Here is a 23,451-nt window from a genome sequence, read left to right as displayed (position 1 = left end):
ACTTGGCCTCTGAGGATTAAATGTGACTCAGTGGTTTTCATCACCCCACCCATCATGGGAAGCTAGGGCCCAGAAGAAATGGACCATGGAAGAATGTATAGAACTCAGAAGTGGCACAGCCAGAAATTGATTCATTGGGAAATGGGTGGACTTTTGAAAAGTGATATGGCTCATCTCTTTACCTATTGATTAAAAAAATCTTTAGCAAGCCTCAGACTATGATGTAGCCAACAACCTGGCAGAGTCTCTACCCAAAGCAAATGGACTGCTGTAACAACTAAGTGCCTCTCTGAAACACTAGGAAGCACTGGGCCACTATAGAACAACCTAACTTGTGATTTGCTGGTGGAGTTCTTAATCAAAGTTAAAGTAACTTAAGCCTCGTCCCAATTGTCCTTACGAACTGGGATCTGCTCATTTCACTCAGGAAGCTCATTTGACTGTAGTGACTCTATCCATCAATCATAGTTTGGGCAAGACTTCCATTATATATCTCCAAAAATACATACTAGTATGTTCCATGTAATGTTTGCTGAAAAAAGACTCTCCTAAATCTTTAGGTATTGGAGGACAAAGGGAATGAGAAGACCAAGGCTCCTCAGGATGGAGTCCTTCAAATGTTCTAGCACTTAGTTACATCAGCCATTTTCTTTCCCAATTATCCAATGGATTGCAGGTCCCTTACTACCTCTTGAAGTTTGTGAATAATAGGCCTGTGTTTGTATTCACCAACCCAGCAAACCAGTAGACTCATGTAGATACATATGTATATACATATGCATATACATATATATATATCACACAACTCATCCAGCAAATGTAATCAAGAAATCCAGTGAAATCTAAAATTATGTTTTCTTCTTTCGCCAAGTGCTATCGAGATTACGTAATTCCAGATGCCCCACAGTGGACAAATGGATCAAGAAAATGTGATATATATGAGTGTGTGTGTGTGTGTGTGTGTGTGCATGTATGTATGTATATGTACATATATAATGGAATTTTAATCATCTGTCAGAAAGAATGATATTGTACAGAAATGATATCATAAGGAAATGGCAAGACTTGGAAAAATATATTAAGCAAAATAAGCCAGACCCAAAGAAATATAGTTTGCATAGTTTCTCTCATTTGTAGTACCTAAACTGTGCCTCTAAATCTACAAGTAAACACACTAAATGATTAAAAATCTACCTCTCTATGTATACATATGTATGTGTGTACAGACACTGGGGCATGAAAAACTATATGAATCTCTAGACATTCACACATTGAGGCCAAAGGCACATATGCATAAGAGCTGATGACAAAGGCTCCATAGCTATCTGCATGTAAAATCATGTAAAATAATATTTTATGAAATGATCTCCAAGAAAAGGAAGCAAGACATTCTTCAGTTGCTGCTGTTGCTGTTTTTGTTTTCTTTTCCTTTTATCTTGTTTGTTAGTTTGTCTTTGGGAGGGCCAGGGGTCACAGAAAAGGTGGAATAAAAGGATGAACAAATGCATCAGTGGTGCTCACCAGACACTATATGGAAAATGGACTGTACATCTTGTGGGTGGGGACAGGAAGGAAAAACTGGTTCAGAAAGAATTGTACTCATTACCTGACTCATGTAACTGTAACTTCTCTGTATACCACCTCTATAATAACAATAAAATATATTTACATTGTTAAAGAGACTTTGTAATCCATTCTTAGTGATATTCCCAGTCAACACAAATCAAGGAATTACCACAAGTATTTTAGTATGCTATATTTATTTTAACTCTGAATCTCTGTTTGCTTCCCCCAAAGGGCTGGAGAAATGAAAGAAATTATTAGTTCCTTTCCACAAAGGAACTATTCAGTGAAGGAAGAAATAACTTCTCCAAGCCAAAATTAACACAGAAGTAAATATTTCTCCAGAGGATGTACATCTTTGAGAAAGAAAGTCTTGTTTAGCGGTTCCATGCTCCAGAGAGATTGGAAGACTCAAATTGTTAGTGGCAATGTAGCATTCCCACGTAGCTGTGTTAAAATTTGTCCTTTTTCTCAGCTTCACGGTAATAGAATTCACTCTTCTCCCCTATGGTGGAGACTTCTTCAGTATCTCACATGGTGAGGTGAATAAGTTAGCAAAATAACTTGTATATGAGCCAAGCCTGGTAATGTTGCTTGTGTGGTTGGACTTGTGCTCTTCCCTGCTGTTAAGCATGAAAAGAATCTACTTCTTCCCCTCACCACTGCTCTCCAGCTTAAACTCCAGGATGAGAAGCTGAGAACAGAGCTGCCCCAAGCAAGCGACACATAGATAAGCAAGAAACATGTGCATCTCCGTTGCCTTTGAGACCGGCTGTTATCCATCAAGAGCTGACTGGAACTACGTGAGTTGATACGACAGGTAGAGTAATGCCATAACTGAAATTTTAGAGGTGTTGGCTGCGCAGGCCACTGTGAGGGCAGTGGCCAGAAAAATGTCAGTGAAAGCCAGTGATATGTATTATGTGATATATAAGATCTGACAGAAATGCTTGCCTGAGAGAACTTGGAAGAAAGCAATGTATTCAATACAATTATTTTATTATGGATATTTTTATTTCAATTTTTATGATATTTAAATAGCTGTTCAAAGGGGTTTGACGTCAACATGTCAGTTTATGAGTACAATGCATCTTGATGAGTGTCAACCCGCCTATCTTTCCTCTCCATTTCTCCCAACCCCACCCATTCCCTCATTAGACAATCAAGTTGTGAGGAAGGAGGTGGAAAGACGAGTCAGTTGCTACATTTGGGGGTTATTAATATACTATCTTAAAAGAAAGAGCTGACCTTATGAAAGAACTAGCCAACTTTATAAGAATTCAGAGGGACATTAATGTAAGAATCTGCAGAATCAAATAATGGACCAGTTTCTCACTAACTCAATGGTACAGTCATTTTTTTAATGTCACTTTAAAAACCAAATTAAGAGCTAAGTTTAAACACTCTGTTAAGACCTCTTAAAGCATTAATGTTTCATCTTAGTTATGCAAAAGCTTTCGAGAACGGTGCAAAGATGATGAGTCCAAATTATATACCTATGATGACAACTCAAGAGAGAGGAAGTACCTTACAAAGGATTGGGGGGTTTGGGACAGGGCACAGAGCGTTACATGGAAGAAAATACATAGAAGACTCCTAATGTTTTGAGAGAATGTCACTAGCCTGGAATAAAATTAGCTGAGGTTGTATGAAGTATAAAATGACTTTCTGAGTCTCTGAAGAAGCTGGATAAGCCTGAGATGGAAAGCCATCTGATAGGACTGCATATCAAGATGTGGAAGAATGATGGATTAGGGTGTCACTCTTAAAGAAAATAACCAGAAGATAATCCAGAACCATTCTCCTGTGTAGAGAGACTCAGAAATAATTGTCTTCTCAGAAGGACTTCAGAAGTGCAGTCGAGTAGTAAAATGCCAATTTGCCTTCCTACTGGAAGTCTTTATTTCTGATATGCGCCCTTACCTCCTGATTGTATACCAAATGTTAAAAAAAAAAAAAAAAAAAAAAAAACAGTCAAGGGGCTGGGGATATAGCCTAGTGGCAAGAGCGCCTGCCTCGGATACACGAGGCCCTAGGTTCGATTCCCCAGCACCACATATACAGAAAACGGCCAGAAGCGGCGCTGTGGCTCAAGAGGCAGAGTGCTAGCCTTGAGCAAAAAGAAGCCAGGGACAGTGCTCAGGCCCTGAGTCCAAGGCCCAGGACTGGCCAAAAAAAAAAAAAAAAACAGTCAAATTGTCTTCATCATTCATAAATCTCTTACTCAAGGGAAAACACACCCAGACTTTATGTACGTCATAAAATTCTAGATGCTAGGACCGAACATACTTGGATAAAGCTAGAAGGACTTTGGAATGATACGGATAATCATTACCAAAAGGGGTAGAATGCACTGGAATAAACTACCAGTCTAAAATGTTACATTCCTGTCAGGGCACCAAACATCCTCTCTCTTGCCCTGGCTGCATGGAAATGCAGTTCCCAGGCTTGACTGTGAGCTCTGCTAGGTGACTGGCGCTGGCAAGTGGGGTATTAGCTATGATGTGAGCAGAGGCTCAAAACAAGCCCATGTACACTTCTGCCCTCATTGACTATAACAGCCTCTGCCTGTGCAGTGGGGTTCCCAGAGTGAGACACAAAGCATCTAGAGACAATCTACACATGTGCTGCTCCCAAGAAGAGATGTCTCAACGAACTCCTAGACACAGGGGCAAGAAAGGAATGCTAATTGTTGGTGAATTGTAACTAATGTTTTTATCTATAACTTTTTTGGTTGTACCTTAATAGCAAACTCTTACAAGGATCTACGTCCTTAATGATCTCCAAACATTCACAAGGTATGTGAATTCTAGATGTGAATTCTAGATGTGAATTAATTCAGTACCTTAAAAGAAAGCCCTGAATTTTTTTTTTTTGGTTTAGCCTTAAAACTACAAAAGACAGGAAAGATCTATGAAAATGATTCTTAGGATTGTTTGTGTATGATTACGGTAAGTTAAAAGGTAAGTCATTGACGACATCAGAAGCAAATAGAACTAATTGGAAGCCTGAAGACTGATCTGAAATGAAAAGGAACCAAGGAAGCTTCTAGATTCTTGAAGGCAAGAACACAAGAGATGATCTAATAGAGACGCCATGGTTAAGATGCAATGGATGAAAAAACTCCGAATATAGTTCTGAGTGGGTCTTACCTCTTCTAAAGACTTAAGCTCCAAGGATAAAGAATCAAACTTCCTCAGCCTGAGTCAGTCACTTACCTATCACCAGTGAAAGAAAAGGCAAGACTACAACTTCTCAACTTGAAGACTTAAATCCTTTTTTTAAAAAAAAAGTACAGAGGGCTGGGGATATAGCCTAGTGGCAAGAGTGCCTGCCTCGGATACATGAGGCCCTAGGTTCGATTCCCCAGCAGTGGCAGAGTGCTAGCCTTGAGCGGGAAGAAGCCAGGGACAGTGCTCAGGCCCTGAGTCCAAGGCTCAGGACTGGCCAAAAAAAAAAAAAAAGTACAGAGAGAAAAGAAGGAAGGAAGAAGTGAAAGGGGAAAAAGAAGGAAGGAAGGAAACAGTAATCAAACTACTAAATGAAGGAAAAGAAAACCTATATAAAGGAGCAATGGAGCATACCTGTGTATACCTGATAGAATATAATGAAGTAGTTATAGACTTTGCACTTACGTGTGAACTTTATAATACGCATTAACACCATCTCTTCCCCAAGCCCCACTAAAATGATAATTAAGGGATTACAAAGGGTGTAACTCTTTAAGGATTAAGATAATGAGAATAGAGATGACAGCTACCCAATTTAATCTTTGGGTTCGATTGATAGGATACCAGGACGTGGAAAACAGAAATCCACGTGGAAAGTTCAGTCCTCCTAAGGCCCAGTGCAGATTCATAGGAAGACTCAGGGACTAAGGAAGAATGGAAATCAGAAAGGAATAAGGCTAGTTTCAAAGTCTTCACTACAGGCAGTGAGCTGTCTCTACACCCAACAGAAGAAAGGGTGGGTTGAGTGACTGAACTCTGTCTTCAAGGATACCATACATAGTCAAGAGCACTAAGAGAGACTCTCCTCCTCCTCCTCCTCTTCCTCCCTCAGACTTCTCATCCAAGATATTCTTAGGATACTCAGGTCAGTAGACTATGTTCTGAGTACACTGACACGTGAGAGGACTTCTCCCTAACTTCTAGAGATTTCCTAGAGAAGTGATTGAGACACCTCCCAGCTATTGAAGCCACCAGTCAGAAAACTCTGTCTACACTTCTAAGAAGCTTATACTGATTCCTTCATAAATATTAACAAAATCAAACTATACCAATCACTTTTAAAACCTGGACTATAAGGAAAAATATACACAGAAAGAAATCTCGCGAGGGGACACAATATGACAAAATAGATAATGCATTTCCTCAGAGAAATTAGAAAAGATAGTTCATCTATAAAATAAGAACACATTACTCAAAAAGAAGAAAACATTGGAAATTACAGTGCTCTTTAAAATTATACATTGGGCAATAGAAATGAAAATTCAATTAAAATGTTGGGAGAAAAATAAGGGGAAAATCTCCCATAAGCATAATCTTATCTGAGTACATTGGAAACCGTTTATACTGGTATTAGAAGTAGGAAATTAAAAGGGAATACCAAAATTGAGAGACACAGGGTAAAAAAAGACAAACAACTACAAAAGCAATACTTGCAATACTGTTTGGTGTAAGTGAACTGAACACCTCAGGGGGGGAAAGGGAAAGGGGGAGGAGGGAGGGGGATATGAGGGACAAGGTAACAAACAGTACAAGAAATGTATCCAATGCCTAACGTATGAAACTGTAACCTCTCTGTACATCAGTTTGATAATAAAAATTTGAAAAAAAAGAGTATGAATTGGTATAACTTTCCTAGAAGAAAATTTGATTATATTGAAATATATAAAATATACAGCCTCTGACAAAACAAACTGCATAAGTGTTATTTGGGAAATGATCATTAATGTGTATAGAATTCATTTCAATAATGTTATTGTAATAAAGTTTATTAATACCTAAAAAAAGCATAAAGATGAAAAAGTATGAGAAAATCTAGTGAACATACATATTTTTGAAAGAAGAGAGAGAAAATGGAAGAGTTCACAGTTAGAGGCCAGTGCAGGCAAAGGTTAGTGAAGTTTTATCTCAAAATAACCTAGATAGGGCAGTCTATGTCTGCAATGCCAATTATGGAAGAGGCATACCTACAAGAATCATAATCAGATGAACTGGAGTAAAAAATTAGACCTTATCTCAAAATTAGCTAAAGCAAAAAATGAATGAATGAAGTTGGTAGAGTAATTGCCGCACAAGGTTCTGAGTTCAAAACACTAGTACTGTCAGAGAGACAGACAGAGAGAGAGAGAGAGAGAGAGAGAGAGAGAGAGAAAGAGAGACAGAGACAGAGAGACAGAGACAGAGAGAGATTTTCCAGGAGGCCCAACCCATAAAGTGTCAAAAGAAAGAATAGATAAGATGGAAGGATCAACAGTATTATACAAAACAATAAAATATAAGCACACTATAGACCTTATGATACATTTTTCAACCACCCCAAATCAAGACACGTTCATCATGTTGTTTCATGTTATTCTGGACAAAGAGAAGACCCAAGATGTTTCTAGAGTACAAAATAATCCCAGCTGAATTGGATTCCATTTCTCAAAGGCAACCTGGGAAACCAGTAATGAGGGCCTGACCCTTCAAGGCTCAGTGGGAATTTTTTTCCAACATGGAGGAGGGTAGAGAGAAAGAGAGAGACAGAGAGTGGGGGAGGAGGGAGGGAGGAAGAGGTCCCAGGAAACAATGATCACATGAGAGAAAGTGGCCTCCAGGGTGGTTGTGATGACAGGCATGCAGCGAGCAAAGACAGTCAACCACAGAAAAGGCAGACTGGGAAGGTTGCTGGAGAACATCTCTATGACAACAGTGGAAGAGACACACTGCCTGGTATGTTCCAATGCACTCTGCCTTCTCCCGTGGGCTCAGTGTTCAGGGTAAAGCACGGATAGCCGCGTAGAAAACCAGGCAAACAAATGAGGTAACTCTTCACTCCAGAGGAAACAAAAGTTTTACAAGAAAGACAATGTCATAATTGCTGATAACAAAGTCACCTGTCATGGCTACTGTTGAACACAGTTATCATAGTTTACATCGTGATGTGATTATCATATGAAGCGCGCGCGCGTGTGTGTGTGTTTCTTGTGTATGTTTGTGTTGGAGAGAAACATAAGAAATCCAGCTTACCATCAAGGAGTCTGACAGTGAAAAAACAAACACAAAGTGCTAGTTTCAAAATACATTGACAGAAGACAACACTTAGGAAATTGAAATTGATGAGCATACAATAGAGGTAGGGCAGGACGGAGGGAGGGATTGTTTTGTTTATTTTTATTTGATAACATTATAAATGAAGTAAATGTGCCCATTCATTTTCTTCCCAGGAGAGGCATCCCAAAGAAATGTCTGCAAGGGGCCAGCTGCTGAGCAGCCTTCCCAGGGCGATGGGGGCAGCATCCTTAGACCAGCCACAGGAAGGAGGTAGGGCTCCGCTGCCCGCAGCTACGTTACAGCTCTGGAATGAAACTGCCTCTCCTTATCTTGGAATCTGTAACGAGGTGGAATTCGAGATTCATGTCCCGCTGGAGGTCTTCTAAATTCAACACACACAAGCCTTGGAAACCTGCAGAGGTTTTACCCTCTGGGGACAGGACGTGGGTGGCAGACTGCTGTTGCTCTGTGCCAAGTACATAAGGATAGAGCAAATCGTGAGGACTCACTCCATGCCTTGCGTTGTAGCAGCACGTTATAGAATGATCACTCTGCATTCTTCTTACTGCTTACAAACCCTCTGACTCTATATAAAGAAGGGAATGTTGGCTAGGCACCATCCAGGTCTCGGGCATCATGCCAATCTTCCACTGACTCTTCAAAATAACCCATCCAATCTCAACAGATAGTGGAGGAAACCTCGTACATGACAAGGAATTTAGATCCTACCTCAAACAGATAGGGAGACCCACAGGAAGCTTTTCAACAAGAAATGGGGTGGTAAGGGACCAATGTGCAGCTAGTATAGCTTTAAGATGAATGAATCAGGTGGAACCATGAGGACCTAAATTGGAGCCCTGAGTCCATAAATGGAGAGAAAAAGACAGGAATGGATGGCAAAACAAATAACCTACAGTTCCAATGGATAACTCCAAGCATGGGGGTAGAATTGAAGCTGGGATCTGAGGGTTGGAACCCAGGAGAAAGTGGAGAGCTTTGACAGAAGTGGACTGCCTACAATGGGCCAGAGAAGAGCTGGTGAGCTTGATGTGAAGGTCACAGAGCTGCCTGACCTCGGAGAGCCACTTACACAATGGGCATGGTGGATAGCTTGACAAATGAAACAGAACATTTTCTAAGAATCACCTCACTGAGAGTTTAAAACTTCCTTTTTCATGTCCTACCATTAGACAGCAATAGCACAGCCCCCTAGAAAAGGAATTTTTCCTTAATAGATTCCCATGCATTCCTAAGCATTTCTACAGTGTTTCCTGCTACCGATTTTTAAAAATTTTATTCCATTACCGTGTGAGAAGACACAAGACACACCTTCTGTGTCTTGTATTTGTTAAGACTTGTTTTCTAGCTTAAAATATGATCTGTCTTCTACATGCTTCCATTAGCTCTGAGAAGAATGTGGTGTACTTGTCTCAGCAATTGGAAGGTAGATCTGTTAAATCCATTTGATTATAGTACAGTTTGATTTTCTTTGTTGACCGTTTTTTTTTTTAATCTGGATGAGCTGTTGGTGACAGAGTGATATTAACTCGCCCCCACCCATTACTGTATTGGAAGCGTATCTGATCCAGTAGTGTTTGTTGTAGGAAATTGGGCCCAAAAACATTTAGCGCACATACATCCATAATGGTTGTATTTTTATATTTTTGATGGATGATTCTCTGTTACTATATAGGGACACTCGTTATCTCTGCTGGCTAATTTCTGTTTACAACACACTCTTGCATTTTTTTAATCTCATTTTGTACCATGCCACTTTCAATCTCTGTGTGTCTTTGCCTTGGGAGGCGAGTATCTTCCTTTTTTATTATTTTTTAAGTTGCAAGTGGTGTTTTAACATGTCAAAACATTTGCACCATCCTTCTTACATATATACATATAGATATAGATAGACATGTGTGTGGCTCTGTATGTGTTTTCAAATGTATTTATATTTTAGATTTAATTTCCATATATGAGAGAAAACATACACTCTTTATCTTTCTCAGGCTGGCTTACTTCACTCAATATGGTGGGTTTTTTTTTTTTCAGGATCCATCTATTTCTCTATACATGAAATTATCCTTCCTGAAGGATGAATAAAATTTCACTATAAAGGAAGATCCATGTATCACATTTCCTTTTTCCATTATTGACTGTTGAACATCTGGGCTGTTTTCACTACTTGGCTATTGTGAATAATGATGAGCATGGTCATGCAAGTGCTTTTATTGTATCTTGACTTGCATTTCTCCCAGATAAATGAGAGGGTTTGAATTTTAAATCTAAAAACTTCCTTGGATGACTTCAATATTCTCAGTATACATATATTAAATCAAAAGACTAGGCCTTTATGAATTGCAATTTTTTTACTTCCTACGGGTTCATCATATGGTAAACCTAGTAATAATAAGTTAGCACACTTAGCAATAATGGAATGTTGGAGTGACTATGTGTGTTCTACCAACTTTTCTAAGCTGCTATAGTGGTAGTGGAGGAGGCAGAAAGAAGAGGAGCAGCAATGAGAAATTTTTGTAAAGTTAGCACAAGTACATTAAGGAAAAAAACAAGGTGGGTTGACAGAGATAGATACTATAGCATTTTCATAAGTAACTACTGTGGTCTGTAGAGACAATGTAGGTGTGGGCACTAGAAATGTTTGCTAGGTATCTGGTAAGTAAGCTGGAGAAAGGGACAGGACACCATAAGAACCATTTTGAACAACATTGATACATTTAAGGATCTGAATATGTAACTACTCAGTAATTGTGGAACATTTATTACCAGAAATTATAGAAGATGGTCAAAAGGGATCTTAGAATTTTATGGCCAGCAGTGATGAGACTTTAAGAACGTGTGCTTACATGCTGCATGTCTCCACAGGTGTGAAATGGGTGAGTGAGGAAAAAAATTAAATTCCTCCAAAACAAAACCACAAAGAACCAACAGCCCCCTCAACAAGTGGGCTAAAGACTTAAGAGACTTCTCTGATGAGGAAATGAGAATGCCAAAGAGACACATGAAAAAGTGCTCTACATCACTGGCCATAAAAGAAATGCAAATCAAAACAACATTGAGATTCCACCTCACCCTAGTAAGAATGTCCTTTATCAAGAAAACTAACAATAATAAATGTTGGAGGGGATATGGCCAAAAGGGAACCCTACTTCATTGTTGGTGGGAATGTAAACTGGTTCAGCCACTCTAGCAAGCGGTATGGAGATTCCTCAGAAGGCTAAACAGAGCTCCCCTATGACCCAGCAGCCCCACTTTTGGGCATCTACCCAAAAGACTACAAACAAGAACACACTAAAGCCACCAGCACAACAATGTTCATTGCAGCACAATTTTTCATAGCTAAAATATGGAACCAACCCATATGCCCCACAGTAGATGAATGGATCATATACACATTGGAATTTTATGCCTCTATCAGAAGAATGACATTGCCCCATTCTTTTTTTAATATATATTTTTATTATCAAACAATTACAGAGAAGTTACAATTTCATATATTAAGCATTGGATACGTTTCTTGTACTGCTTGTTACCTCGTCCCTCATTCCCCCCTCCTTCCTCCCCCTTTCCCTTCCCCCCCATGAGTTGTTCAGTTGTTCGGTTCATTTTCACCAAACAGTTTGTAAGTATTGCTTTTGTAGTTGTTTGTCTTTTTTTTACCTTGTGTCTCTCGATTTTGTTATTCCCTTCCAATTTCCTAGTTCTAATATCAGTATACCCGGTTTCCAATATACTCAGATAAGATACAGAGATAGTGTAGGTACAACCACAGGAAGGTGATACAGGAATATATCATCAATAACAGAGGCTACAGTTACATATGGCATGTTGAAAGTGAGTACAACAGTGATATAACAGTTGTTTCCATAACATGGAGTTCATTTCACTTAACATCATCTTATGCGTTCCTTACTTAAGGAAATGAAAGGACTTGGAAAAAGTTATACTAAGTGAAGTGAGCCAGACCCAAAGAAACATGGACTCTATGGTCTCCCTCACAGGGAATAATTAGCACAGGTTTAGGCTAGTCACAGCAGAGGATCAAAAGAGCCTAATAGCTATGCCCTTATGAATGCATAAGATGATGCTAAGTGAAATGAACTCCATGTTATGGAAACAACTGTTATATCACTGTTGTAATCACTTTCAACATGCCATGTGAAACCATAGCTTCTATTGTTGATGATCCTCTTGTATCCCCTTCCTGTGGTTGTACCTGCACTATCACTGTATCTCATCTGAGTACACTGGATACTGTATATGCTGGTATTAGAACTAGGGAAGTGAAAGGGAATATCAAAATCAAGAGGCAAAGGATAAAAAGACAAACGACTTCAAAAGCAATACTTGCAAAACCATTTGATGTAAACCAACTGAACAACTCATAGGGGGAGAGGGAAAGGGGGAGGGGGAATGAGGGAGGAGGTAACAAACAGTACAAGAAATGTACCCAAGACCTAACGTATGAAACTGTAACCTCTCTGTACATCACTTTGACAATAAATAAGAAAAAAAAAAAAAGAATGTGTGAATGAGAGACCAGTCATTAGTAATTCTATTCTTCCCCATTCCTACTGATTTCAAGGTAGAAAGAAAATGTAAGTTTGGGAGGACTGAGATTAACAAAGAACAACAAACTGTAAGTGACATATTTAATATAAAACAAATATGTGTGTCACAGACACACTGACCACAACTCTCTCTAGTTTCCAATACTTCCATTTATAAATATTTCTTTACTTATTCTGGTAGCTGGAGAGGCAGAAAACTAACTTGAATTCATTTGTGGGACATTATCATTAGCCTTGCAGTGTTCTTTTCATTTTGTACCTAAGACTATTGTATATTAATTCATACACAGATACTGATTGTACTTAGCATACCTGGTTATTTCTCCTTATTGGTTTTTACATCATTAATAAATGTTAAATGGACATACTATATGAATGTACTTCAATCTAGTTAATTGCACATAAGCCCTATATGGCAGCCCTTAACTGCATATATTACATTTTGCATATCCATTTCTCTATCAATGGGCATTTAAATTATTTCCAATGCATGCTGCATTAAGTAAACCTCTGAGATATCTCTGTGCGTGCATGTGTGTGTGCATGCGTGCGTATGTGTGTGTGTGTGTGTGTGTGTTGCTGGGGAACAAACCCTGAACCTCATTTATGTTAAGCAATCACTCTAATACAAAACTATATCTTTCTGAGAATCAGACACATTTAATGTATTTTCCAAAAGCTGACATTTTTACAAGGTAATGGCTCTCTGTTTATGAACATTGCATGTGTCTACATTTACTTAAATTTTCATATTTGTCTTTCACTAGAGTTTTGTAGTATGCTTTATAAAGCATTTATGATTTTATTAAATCTCTATACATTTATGAGTTTTGTTGCTACTTCATGGTATCGCCTTTCATTTTTGTCTCGTAGAGAATTTCAGAAAGTGTAGTCATCTTTTTAGGATTTTCAAATGCTCATCTCAAGGTTTTGGTAATAGCCTCCTTTTGTTTCTTTTCTATGCCACTGATTTCTTGACATATCATTAGGCTTTCATTACTTTTAATAGTTTAGGTGTACTCAAGTTTTTTCCCTAATCATCTATGAACTTTTTATATTAAAGAATTTTTTGTTTTTGCAATTTTTTTGTTATCAGGGTAGCTATACAAAGGAGTTTCCATTTAACAAAGCAGTTTATGAATACAGTGCATCAATAGCACCCTTTTTTTCAATAATTTCACTTATCCCTCCCCTCCCCACCCCTCCCCTTACTCTTCTTAATTTTGTATTATGTACATTGGTTTCTTGACTGCATTCTCCTCTTGATTTGCCTCCATCCCACCTCACCCTTTTTCAAATATCCTTTCCTTGGTGTTTCATTTTTCTAAACTTAGACTTTGCTTTTCTAATGAATTACACTATTTTGAGTTCTCCCTTGAATCTACTGTATTTCAGTTAATACAATTGTATACACTTGTATACCAACCAACATATTTACAGGTTTATAAATTAAATGAAGCACACATACAGAAAAACATGCATCCTTTGTCTCTCTGTGCCCAACTTACTTCACTTAACATAGTTTCCCCAGGCCTTTCCATTTCTTTGCAAATGGTACAATATCATTCTTTCTAATGGATGAGTTAACTTTCATTGTGTATATACACCACATTTTCTTGATCCCATTTGTCCACTGAGGTGAATCTGGACCAACTCCATTCCTTCACCCTTCACTGGGGTGAGCAGTGCTGTAGTAACATGGCTTTAATGGTGGCCTTATTGTATCCTGGTTCATAATCCTTTGGGTAAATGCCCAGGAGTGGAGTTGCAGGATCATGGGGTAGTTCTATATTTAATCTTTTGATGGCTCTCCACGTTGCTTTCCAGAGTGGTTGAACAAGTTTACATTCCCACCAACAGTGTATTAGGGTTTCCTTTTAAGCTACGTCTTCACCAGCGCCTGTTATCTTTGCTTTCTTGATAATGGCCATTCTCACTTTCTGTTTTGCTCACTGACCTGTACTCCAATACCAAGGGCAAAGCATGACACATAATAATTCAAAGAACATCTGTTGACTCATTGATAACTGAATGGGTAAATTAATTAGAATAGATGTCCTGTAAAGCCCTGTGGTCCTGAAGCAGATACAAATATGCAAAATAATATCCAAACAATGAAGAGGACATCTTCAAGCCCCAACTTTCTGGAGCTTCATCTCAATTGTCCAGTCCATACTCTAGTGTCAAAAGCATCCCTTGATGGGGCTGGGGATATAGCCTAGCGGCAAGAGTGCCTGCCTCAGATACACGAGGCCCTAGGTTCAATTCCCCAGCACCACATATACAGAAAACGGCCAGAAGCGGTGCTGTGGCTCAAGTGGCAGAGTGCTAGCCTTGAGCGGGAAGAAGCCAGGGACAGTGCTCAGGCCCTGAGTCCAAGCCCCAGGACTGGCAAAAAAAAAAAAAAAAGCATCCCTTGATGTATACTTCCTAGAGCATTTTCTTGGGTTTCTTGGACACAAGTGACAGCCCGGGGATCCATTCACATGTCTTAATGGCAAGGCCCTGCTGAAAACACTGGACAAATTAAGACATCAGACACCTGATCCTTTACTGTGGCGTTGGAGCTGCTGCCTGGTCCAGCTTACAGAAACAGGGATTGCCATAATGAGCATAAATCAAGCAACACTCTAGGGAAAGAGTGTGGTACCAAGGGGACCCACCACACTCTGGACAGATGGGCAGCCAGAGACAGGAACAGCTGTGTCTCTCTGGACAACTGCAGAGTTGTGCATGTGCCAAGCCCATCCTAGATTTCTAGACTTGGGAAGGGACTTTGTGGGGAGTAATTAATCACAGGATGCTTTTGCTGTCGCCTCCCTTTGGAAGGAACCGTTTTACTCTTCTCCTCCCCATCGCCTCAACCCTCCAGGGATACAATGCAAGCTGAGGTTATAGTTCTGACCAGACTGAGCTCATCAGGAACTCCGGCAATGCATTTGGGTACTTTATCTTCACTCGCTCTTCCTCTCCTTCATCTGCGTGCTTCGACTCTGTACTGTCCCCACCTCCACTTTACCTAGGGTCTCACCAACCTCCACCCATCTCCAAGTCATCTTCTCTCTGAGTCCAGGTAAGCAGATATCTGAAAACTGGGACTAGGCTGGCAGACGGAGAACAAGAAACACTAAGAATCAAACATGGAAATAGAGAAATAGAGCATTCTCATTACCTAGGTTTACCTCAACAAGATCACATTTCTAAGACATTCATTTAGTCCCATACCTTCACTGTTCTTCCTTTGTGTCTGGTGGCTCACTGACGTGGCCATCCATAAATCACAGTGCACAGAGGTACAATGTGCTCTGCACTGCACATTCCTTCAGTCCCAGGTACAAGGAAGTAGGGTGCCGTGAGAGGAGCACACGGCAGCTATTTTTATTCAGTCATTTTTCCCAAATGAATATATGCTACTTCAGACTTCTCATGCAAAAGTAGGAGATTTGTGGTCTTATGTGAACAGAGGTTTTCATGGCAAAAGATCATTAACATGTTATTTCTATAGAAAAACATAAAAATGGAGCTGAGGGGAATATAATTTCTTTAACTGTAAGAGAGGCAGAGTAGAGAGTCGTCAAGAAGATGGTTTTGTAATTACTCAACTCTGTAGGAAAGGAGAAACTTTGCCATTGGTGGTGCCAAGAAAGGAAAAACTTCATTATTCCATTTATCCCTACTGTCTTGGCCAAAGATTAAAATCCCCAGGCCCTGGGCCAGAACAACAGAGGCTTTCATTGAAGAACATTTGGGACCCCAGCTGGCTGAGTCCTAAACATTCAATGTCATTTGCTATGCATCTTTGGCAGCTATAGAGGTCTACTTGAGATAGGAGGAGGCAAGCAACTGGGTAGCAGGGAAAGAGGCCCATTGGAAAGATTAAGAAGAATTACTAATGCCTGAATTATTTATATAACTTTCAAGGTGATGGCTGTGATTTTCTTGGACAGGGCTCCAAAGCTACCAGCAGACTCTCTCTTGGAAAGTGGCTGGCTAGGCAGAACATTTTCCCCTGACAAGTATTTTATCTTATTTTTCTTTTCTGTCAGTGAATCATGAAAATTGCCTCTTAGTGCTAAGATAACCTTGTTTTCCTCATCCAAGTAGATTCCATCCTTTCCCATTGCTTAGCCCCAGCTCTCCATCTGTGGCTAGCAAGAAGAAAACCAGAGAACCCTCTAGCTAACAAAGATGCAGCTTCAGTATTAAAAGCATTCTTCAAGCTTACTGAAATCCACTTCGTAGAACATTGTCGTGAACTTAAAAATTAAAATTTGAGCAAAGACGCTAATACTTTTCAAGTAGACAAAGCAACTAATCCCCAGGCTTAGAAGACTTTTTAAAATGTAACAGCACCACAATCACTCATTTCCTGTGATAAAGTCCACCTCTCCAGCCCCAGAACTAGGCCAATCCCTGCCCCAGACAGTTTTGATGTTGAACATTAAAGGTCCCATGTTTGAAGCTTCTCCTCTTCCTGTGGACGAAGCCTGAGTGGGAGACATTCATTAAAATGGGTGCTGCTTCCAAGCCAGCAGTCCCTTTCAGGGCTTCAAAGGCAGCCAGCCAGCTCTAAAATCAATAAGACTCCTAGGTTCTCATAGTTCAAAGCTCCTTTCCAGGTGAAAATAAGAAAGCACACGAAGCCTGAAATCATACTTTTCCTAAAGCCCTAATCCAGGATTGACTTTTGGTGGAAATGTTAAAAAAAAAAAAAGGAAGAATCAAAGGGAACACTAAACAAATTGCTAAATTATCAGGACACTTGTAGGGGAAACGTTGCTCAAGATTCAAAGCCCACAATGACCAGGAGCTAAAGGACTTCAAGGTGGGTCATGTGGCTATCATTGTAAAATACAACTCTAGGGAACCTACAGAACTATCGAGAATATCTCCTTTGTATGACATGTACAATGGTTTAAAACTTCAGAAAATACCAGAAAGGAGGGAAGCAAGAATGTTTCCATGCCCTGTACATTTTCAGAAAGATAATAGGAAACCTAAGAAAATGAAGTGGAATAACAGAAGACAGACTGATAGGAGACAGATTCCATCCATATCTCTGTCTATTTACCTCCCTATGAGATTCCCATACCCAGCAGATACTACGTTTCTCTGTCCGCTAAGTCAGATAACAAAGGCACAAGGAAAGCATTTGAGCCAACCTAAGGGCTGAGGAGATTTCTATGATGGAGAGATGAATACTCAGAGGCTATACAATGTAAGCCTGCCAATGAAGGATGAAAGTGAGAATGTTTTCTTTGTTCCTGTGATCCTGCTACAGGCCAGCTCTGTTCTAGAAGCTTTTCCATATTCTCTTGTAGAATCTTGATCAAGTCCCATTTTTGTTGTCTCCAGGCAATGCTGAGGAGGTTGGGCCTTTGGAGTTAAATAACTTGTTCCCTCGCCTCCAGACCAAACATCCAGAAAACAGCACAGAAAAATTGACACTTCTTTAACAAGAACTTCTAAAATATACATAACAACTTTTGAAGTATAGCGTATTGTTCTTTTTCTAAGAAACATTGGTTAAAATAGGTTTTATAAATCATGATAATTTATAAAAGGTCATAAGAAGCCTGTGACAAGTCACTAAATGAAGTTAGGAAATACAGGCATATTCATGATCTTCTAAGCTTCACTTCCTGAAGGACAGGGATATAATTTTGCTATTTTAGTGCTTTTGTAAGCTGTAATTTTTTTTTATCAATAGGCTCTATTCTACCTGGAATGCATTCAGCATAAATAGATCTACTCAATCAAGAGCTCTAGTCCAGTTCCACCAACTTAGAGCAGTACCAGGCTGGCTAGTGACCTCTCTTGTCTTGCTGTCACTTGCTATAGCCTGAGCTCTAGACCATATGTCCTGAAAGCACCATTCCAGCTCAGCATTCTATGAAATTCTCCAGACCGGATGGGGCCTGGCCTTTCTGTTACAACTCCAGTTTCCCCTGCCTCTTTTGGAAGTGTTTTGATTGACTATTGAAGTGACCAATGAAAACTATCATTATTGCAGATAATTTTCATTAGTCTGCACTACACAATTGAATCCCATTTCTGCACCATTAGCTCAGCCAGGCTTCCAACCACATCCAGATGTCCTGGGCCCCCAGCCAGCCATGACTCTGGGTTGTCTGTGAAGCCTTACACAATTAGAAAAGCAAATCTGCCAGAACAATCACAACAGCAATGCTGAATGTCAAAGCTAAGGAGAAATTATTTTTAGATTGGATTTCTTAAATTATATGCATTAATGTTCACATCCACATGTCCTCTAGATAAAATTTTAGTGAAGGTAAAGCTGAGGACAAAAACGTCTAGGAGACTGTGGGTGATGATGTCTTTCTGGGGAGGGTGGGAGACATGGAGAGAGGTAAAATTTGTGAGAGGTGAGGACGAGTTTGGGAGGAGAGATAAACAAAAGGATACAGTAGATAAGAGCAAAGATCAGCATGGGATAGACTGCTTGCGTGAAATTTTGTCTTTGCTGCTAGCAAAGTATATGACCTTTAGTTTATTTAGGCTTCAATTTCCTCATCTATAATATTGCTTTACTGGGTGATCACCAGGATTAAGTGGATTCAGTGAGTAAGGTCCTGGAGAACATTTTCCTGCCATTCTCCTCAATGCTGGTTATTATTGGTGGTATAGTATTAATTTCTTGCAAGAGTGAGAATATCTGTACTCCAGTCATTGGAAGGAGGTGGCACAGGTGTAGAAAGGTCTTGTGCTTCCTCCACCCCCCCCACCCCCAGCTTCTCCTGCTAATATAGGGCTAAATTTGAATCACTGAAGCTCTGAAAATCTGTCCGTTCTCCTATTCTGCAGGTGTCTCTATAATACATTCCTATCATTGTGACAATTGCTCCTAAAAGCAGAGCACATGCACTAATTGGGCTCTTCCTTCTTCTTCTTCTTCTTCTTCTTCTTCTTCTTCTTCTTCTTCTTCTTCTTCTTCTTCTTCTTCTTCTTCTTCCTCTTCCTCCTCCTCTTCCTCTTCCTCTCCTCTTCCTCCCCCTCATTCCTTCTGTCTTCTTCCTCCTCCTCCACCACCTCTCTCTCTCTCTCTCTCTCTCTCTTCCCCCCTACTTCTAGACCCAGGGCTTTAACTCAAGAACTCTCTGCTAGTCTTTCTTGCTTGTGGCTATTGCTTTAAGCCATACCTCCAGCCTTGCATTTTACTGGTCAGTTGGAATTGGTCCATGTCACATGAATTTTTCTGTTCAGGTTGGCTTTGAGTTGAGATCCTCCAGATCTTGGCATCCTGAGTAGCTAAGATTATAAATGTGAACCACTAGTACCCAGAAGTAGTTATTCTGTCCCTAGTTAACTGACCTATTATGGTAGTTTAATACAGCACAGGGTGACACTGATAAAGGAACCCTTGACAGGGAGACATCCATAGCAAAACCCAAGTTCTCCTTGTTCACACTAGCTCTTTCATCCAACTTACACGTTGCCCTTATGGGATTACACCTGCTTGGACAACTAACAACTCCACTACTGATGAGAAACAGTGAGGATAAGAAGACAGAGTCGAAGGCTAGAATTAACTTTTGAGAAGAGATAACGAAATAAAACAATAGCTATTACTAATGCCTATTGCAAAACCCAAATACCCTCTTCCAGTTGACTTGATGCCGTGTTTCTGCCACCTCACCTCTGCTCCATTCCAGAGGACGCCGAGGAAAGCAGACGACCTACACACTGTCAGTGTGTTGCCTTAGAATGAGTCATGGGATAAGGGCCTAGAGAGAAATGGGGGTCCAGTGGCAAATTTAGAAGGTACTGCTCACTCTGAAAGGTGAGTCAGAGAACACACATGCCACCGTTTCTCATGTTGACAGAGTACTCATCAAAATGTCAGGGACAGTTTGTTCCTGATGCTCCCTGCACAGCCTTCCCACAGCCATCCGTTCGGCCTGTGTGTCAGCCTCAGTGCTTGGCCCAGATTGGAGCCTCGAAGGCTAAATGAATATGGACTGTCTGGTCTGTTCCTGTGACTTGATTCCAGAAGCCTTGGACAAGTGGGGAAAGTTCTCGATTCCGTCTCAGGAATTCGGACTTGGTTCCCAACTTCCATGGAGCAATTAAACTCAGCCCTAACTCAATGTTATTTTTCTTCCTTCAGATCATGAAGTTGGAGGCCAAGAATGGTGAATGCAATCTGTAATCCCAGAGACTCATGAGCGGAAGATAGGAGGACCCCAGCCGCAAGTCTGACAGAGAAGCAGTGTAAGACTTTATCTGAAAAATCAAACTAAAAGGCAAAAAAGGACTGGGGCAAGGGGGAGAGCAGAGGATCTGGTTCATATGACAGAGGGCCTGTTCAGTGAGCAAGAAACTCCCCAGTTCAACTCCCTAGTACTGAAAGAAGAAGAAAAGGAAGGGAAGAAGAGAGGGAGGGAGGGGAAAGGTTTATAACGTTACATGACATGATCTACAACAGAAAGCCCTAGGGGACGGAGAGGGGCTGGAGGTGCTGAGTTCAATCCCCAGCACCACCAATAAATACAAACAAATTCCTCATCTGCACAGCATCCTTTTGGTCATACAACAGACACCACAGAAGGTAATTCAGCAATGACCCAGGGGGTGGGGAAGGGAGGGGAATAGAGAAGTAGAGGTTCAAGACGGATTTCCCGCCAGGGAGGTTTTAAGCAGCTGGAGTTATCCTGGCTAGATAGAATCCACAACATAGTTAAGTGTGGCGGCCCTGTGAGTCACCAGGTCAAATCTTGGGAAAGTTCAGAAGGCAGCTAATGCGGGTCCAGTCCTGGAGTCAGAGACCGCAGCTCAACCATGATATTTTTCTCTCCCCAGGTGCATGGCCACCCCCAACACCACCATGCCCTGTGGCTTTCTCCTGCAGGGCTTCTTCGAGTTCCCGGGCCTGAGGCCCTGGCTTTTCCTGCTGCTGCTGGCGGTGCACCTGGCCACGGTGGGCGGGAACGTGCTCATCCTCGTGGCCGTGGCCTCGGTGCCCACCCGGCCGCCCATGCTGCTTTTCCTCTGCCAGCTGTCCGCCATCGAGCTGTGCTACACGCTGGTGGTGGTGCCCCGATCGCTGGCTGACTTGACCCTGCCGGGTCCCCGCAGGGGCAGCCCCATCTCCTTCGTGGGCTGCGCGATCCAGATGCAGATGTTCGTGGCCCTGGGCGGAGCCGAGTGCTTCCTGCTGGCCGCCATGGCGTACGACCGCTACGTGGCCATCTGCCACCCGCTGCGCTACGCGGCCGTGGTCACGCCGGGCCTGTGCGCTCGCCTGGCCCTGGCCTGCTGCCTGGGGGGGCTGGCGGTGTCGGCGGGGCTCACGGCGGCCGTCTTCCACCTGCCTTTCTGCGGCTCGTGCCTGCTGGTGCACTTCTTCTGCGACATCACCGCGCTGCTGCACCGGGCCTGCACGCGCAGCTACGCCGACGAGCTGCCCTTGCTGGGCGCCTGCCTGCTGCTGCTGCTGCTGCCCTCCGCGCTCATCCTGGCGTCCTACGGGGCCATCGCCGCAGCCCTGCGCCGCCTGCGCGCCCCCGGGGGCCGGCGCAAGGCCGCCTCCACCTGCGCCTCGCACCTGGCCGTCACCTTCCTTCACTACGGCTGCGCCACCTTCATGTACGTGCGCCCCAAGGCCAGCTACTCCCCGCCGCTGGACCGCACCCTGGCGCTCGTCTACACCAACGTCACGCCGCTGCTCTACCCGCTCATCTACAGCCTGCGCAACCGCGAGATCACAGCCGCCATCCGCAGGGTGCTGGGGTGCCCTGGGGGGCTCAGGTCCTCCGGCGGGGAGTCGGGGGCTGTGTGAAGGCTGAGAGGGAACCAGGCCAGACTGGGCAGGTGTTTGCGTAGGGACCACACCCCCCCTCTCACCCCACCCACACTCCCATCCCATCCAGGGGACACCAGGAGGGTACTCGGGAAAGAGAACTTGGACATGGTCTACACTGGAAGAGCCATCCCGGATGTGCCCCCAAACCACCCCCCCCCACCTCCATCTTTTCCTGAAGAAATGGTGGACAAGGGATGGTAAGGCAGCCGAGGCCTGGAGTTAGTGATTGCTTAAATAGCCTGCTGAGGGGTCCCCATAATCCTGTACAAGATCATGCACAATGAAGGAAGCCTCACGGAGCTCCAGGCCCGTTGGGTGAGGATGGCCAGGCAGGAGGAGGGAAGAGAAGACCGGGAGGGTGGCTCAGAGAACCATTCCCGGTGCTGCAGGCTTGAAGGACTGAGGGGAGCCAAGGAAAACATCTTGGAGGGAGAAGTGTAGGGGGTGAAGAGAAGCACGGGAAATGCTCCGGGTAGGACTGATTCGCACACAGGGCTAGAGCATCCTGGGAAGTCCTTGGAAACCATTAAAGGAGCTAAATTCCTGGAGTGGTGGCTCGCTCCCTGGACGCTGGCTCAAGAGTCAACATGGCAAATGGACTGGAGATGCGAGCTCTGTTTGGGAACTGGTGGCCATGTCCTAAGTGACATGCAATGGAGGCTATGCCAGAGGGTCTCCATGGGGAAAGAAGTGAGGTAGGGAAGGTCAAAAGATGAAGAAGGACAAACTCACAGGACCCTTGCTAGATTGGGTTGAGGAAGAAACAGGAGTTAAAGGTCATTTCTAAACCAGCTCATTTGGTGGATGGTGGTGCCATTCCCTGTTGAGAGGGAGAGTGCAGGAGTAGGGAGGAACGGAGCGGAGTGGTGGCTCTTTGGGCAAACCACCGACCCAGGATGAGCCAGTGAAGATACTGAGAGTAATAGACACAAAGCTAGGCCTCAGTTCCTCCACTGCAAATTTAGGGCCAAGCCAAATGACCTGTTAAGGCTTTGTCCTGTTCGCTGAGCCCTTATGATAAGCCATGCAGAAATTCATATGGGTCACTTAAAAGGGAATAAAAGAAAACAAGTGTCAGTAACTTAGTGCCAACTGAATAAATACGGAATGACAAATAGGTATGAGGCCCCAAAACCACAAGTGCATGTAGGCACACACTGATGACAATATACAAAAGACTAACTGTGTTTATAGAACACCAAAAAGCTAATTTCTCTCC

The 23,451-nt window shown here is 42.2% G+C and overlaps 2 protein-coding genes across 2 annotated transcripts in view; both read left to right on the top strand.

The window, feature by feature from the left end:
- The window catches only part of LOC125345685 (TRPM8 channel-associated factor 3-like), a 28,102-nt gene extending 19,893 nt beyond the window's left edge, over positions 1-8,209 (top strand). Inside the window, exon 9 of the mRNA XM_048337734.1 lies at positions 7,997-8,209. Within this exon, the coding sequence (XP_048193691.1) occupies positions 7,997-8,209 (213 nt within the window). The remainder of the gene's footprint in view (positions 1-7,996) is intronic.
- Positions 8,210-21,233: 13,024 nt separating this feature from the next.
- LOC125345684 (olfactory receptor 10AC1-like) lies at positions 21,234-22,208 on the top strand. The gene has a single exon (XM_048337733.1). It carries the CDS (start codon positions 21,234-21,236, stop codon positions 22,206-22,208), a length of 975 nt encoding a protein of 324 aa, XP_048193690.1.
- Positions 22,209-23,451: the final 1,243 nt, after the last annotated feature.

This window comes from Perognathus longimembris, chromosome 2 (genome assembly GCF_023159225.1).
Source record: "Perognathus longimembris pacificus isolate PPM17 chromosome 2, ASM2315922v1, whole genome shotgun sequence".
NCBI classification, from domain to species: domain Eukaryota; kingdom Metazoa; phylum Chordata; class Mammalia; order Rodentia; family Heteromyidae; genus Perognathus; species Perognathus longimembris.
Note: the sequence above shows the minus strand (reverse complement) of the source record. Positions and strands in the feature narration are given on the sequence as shown.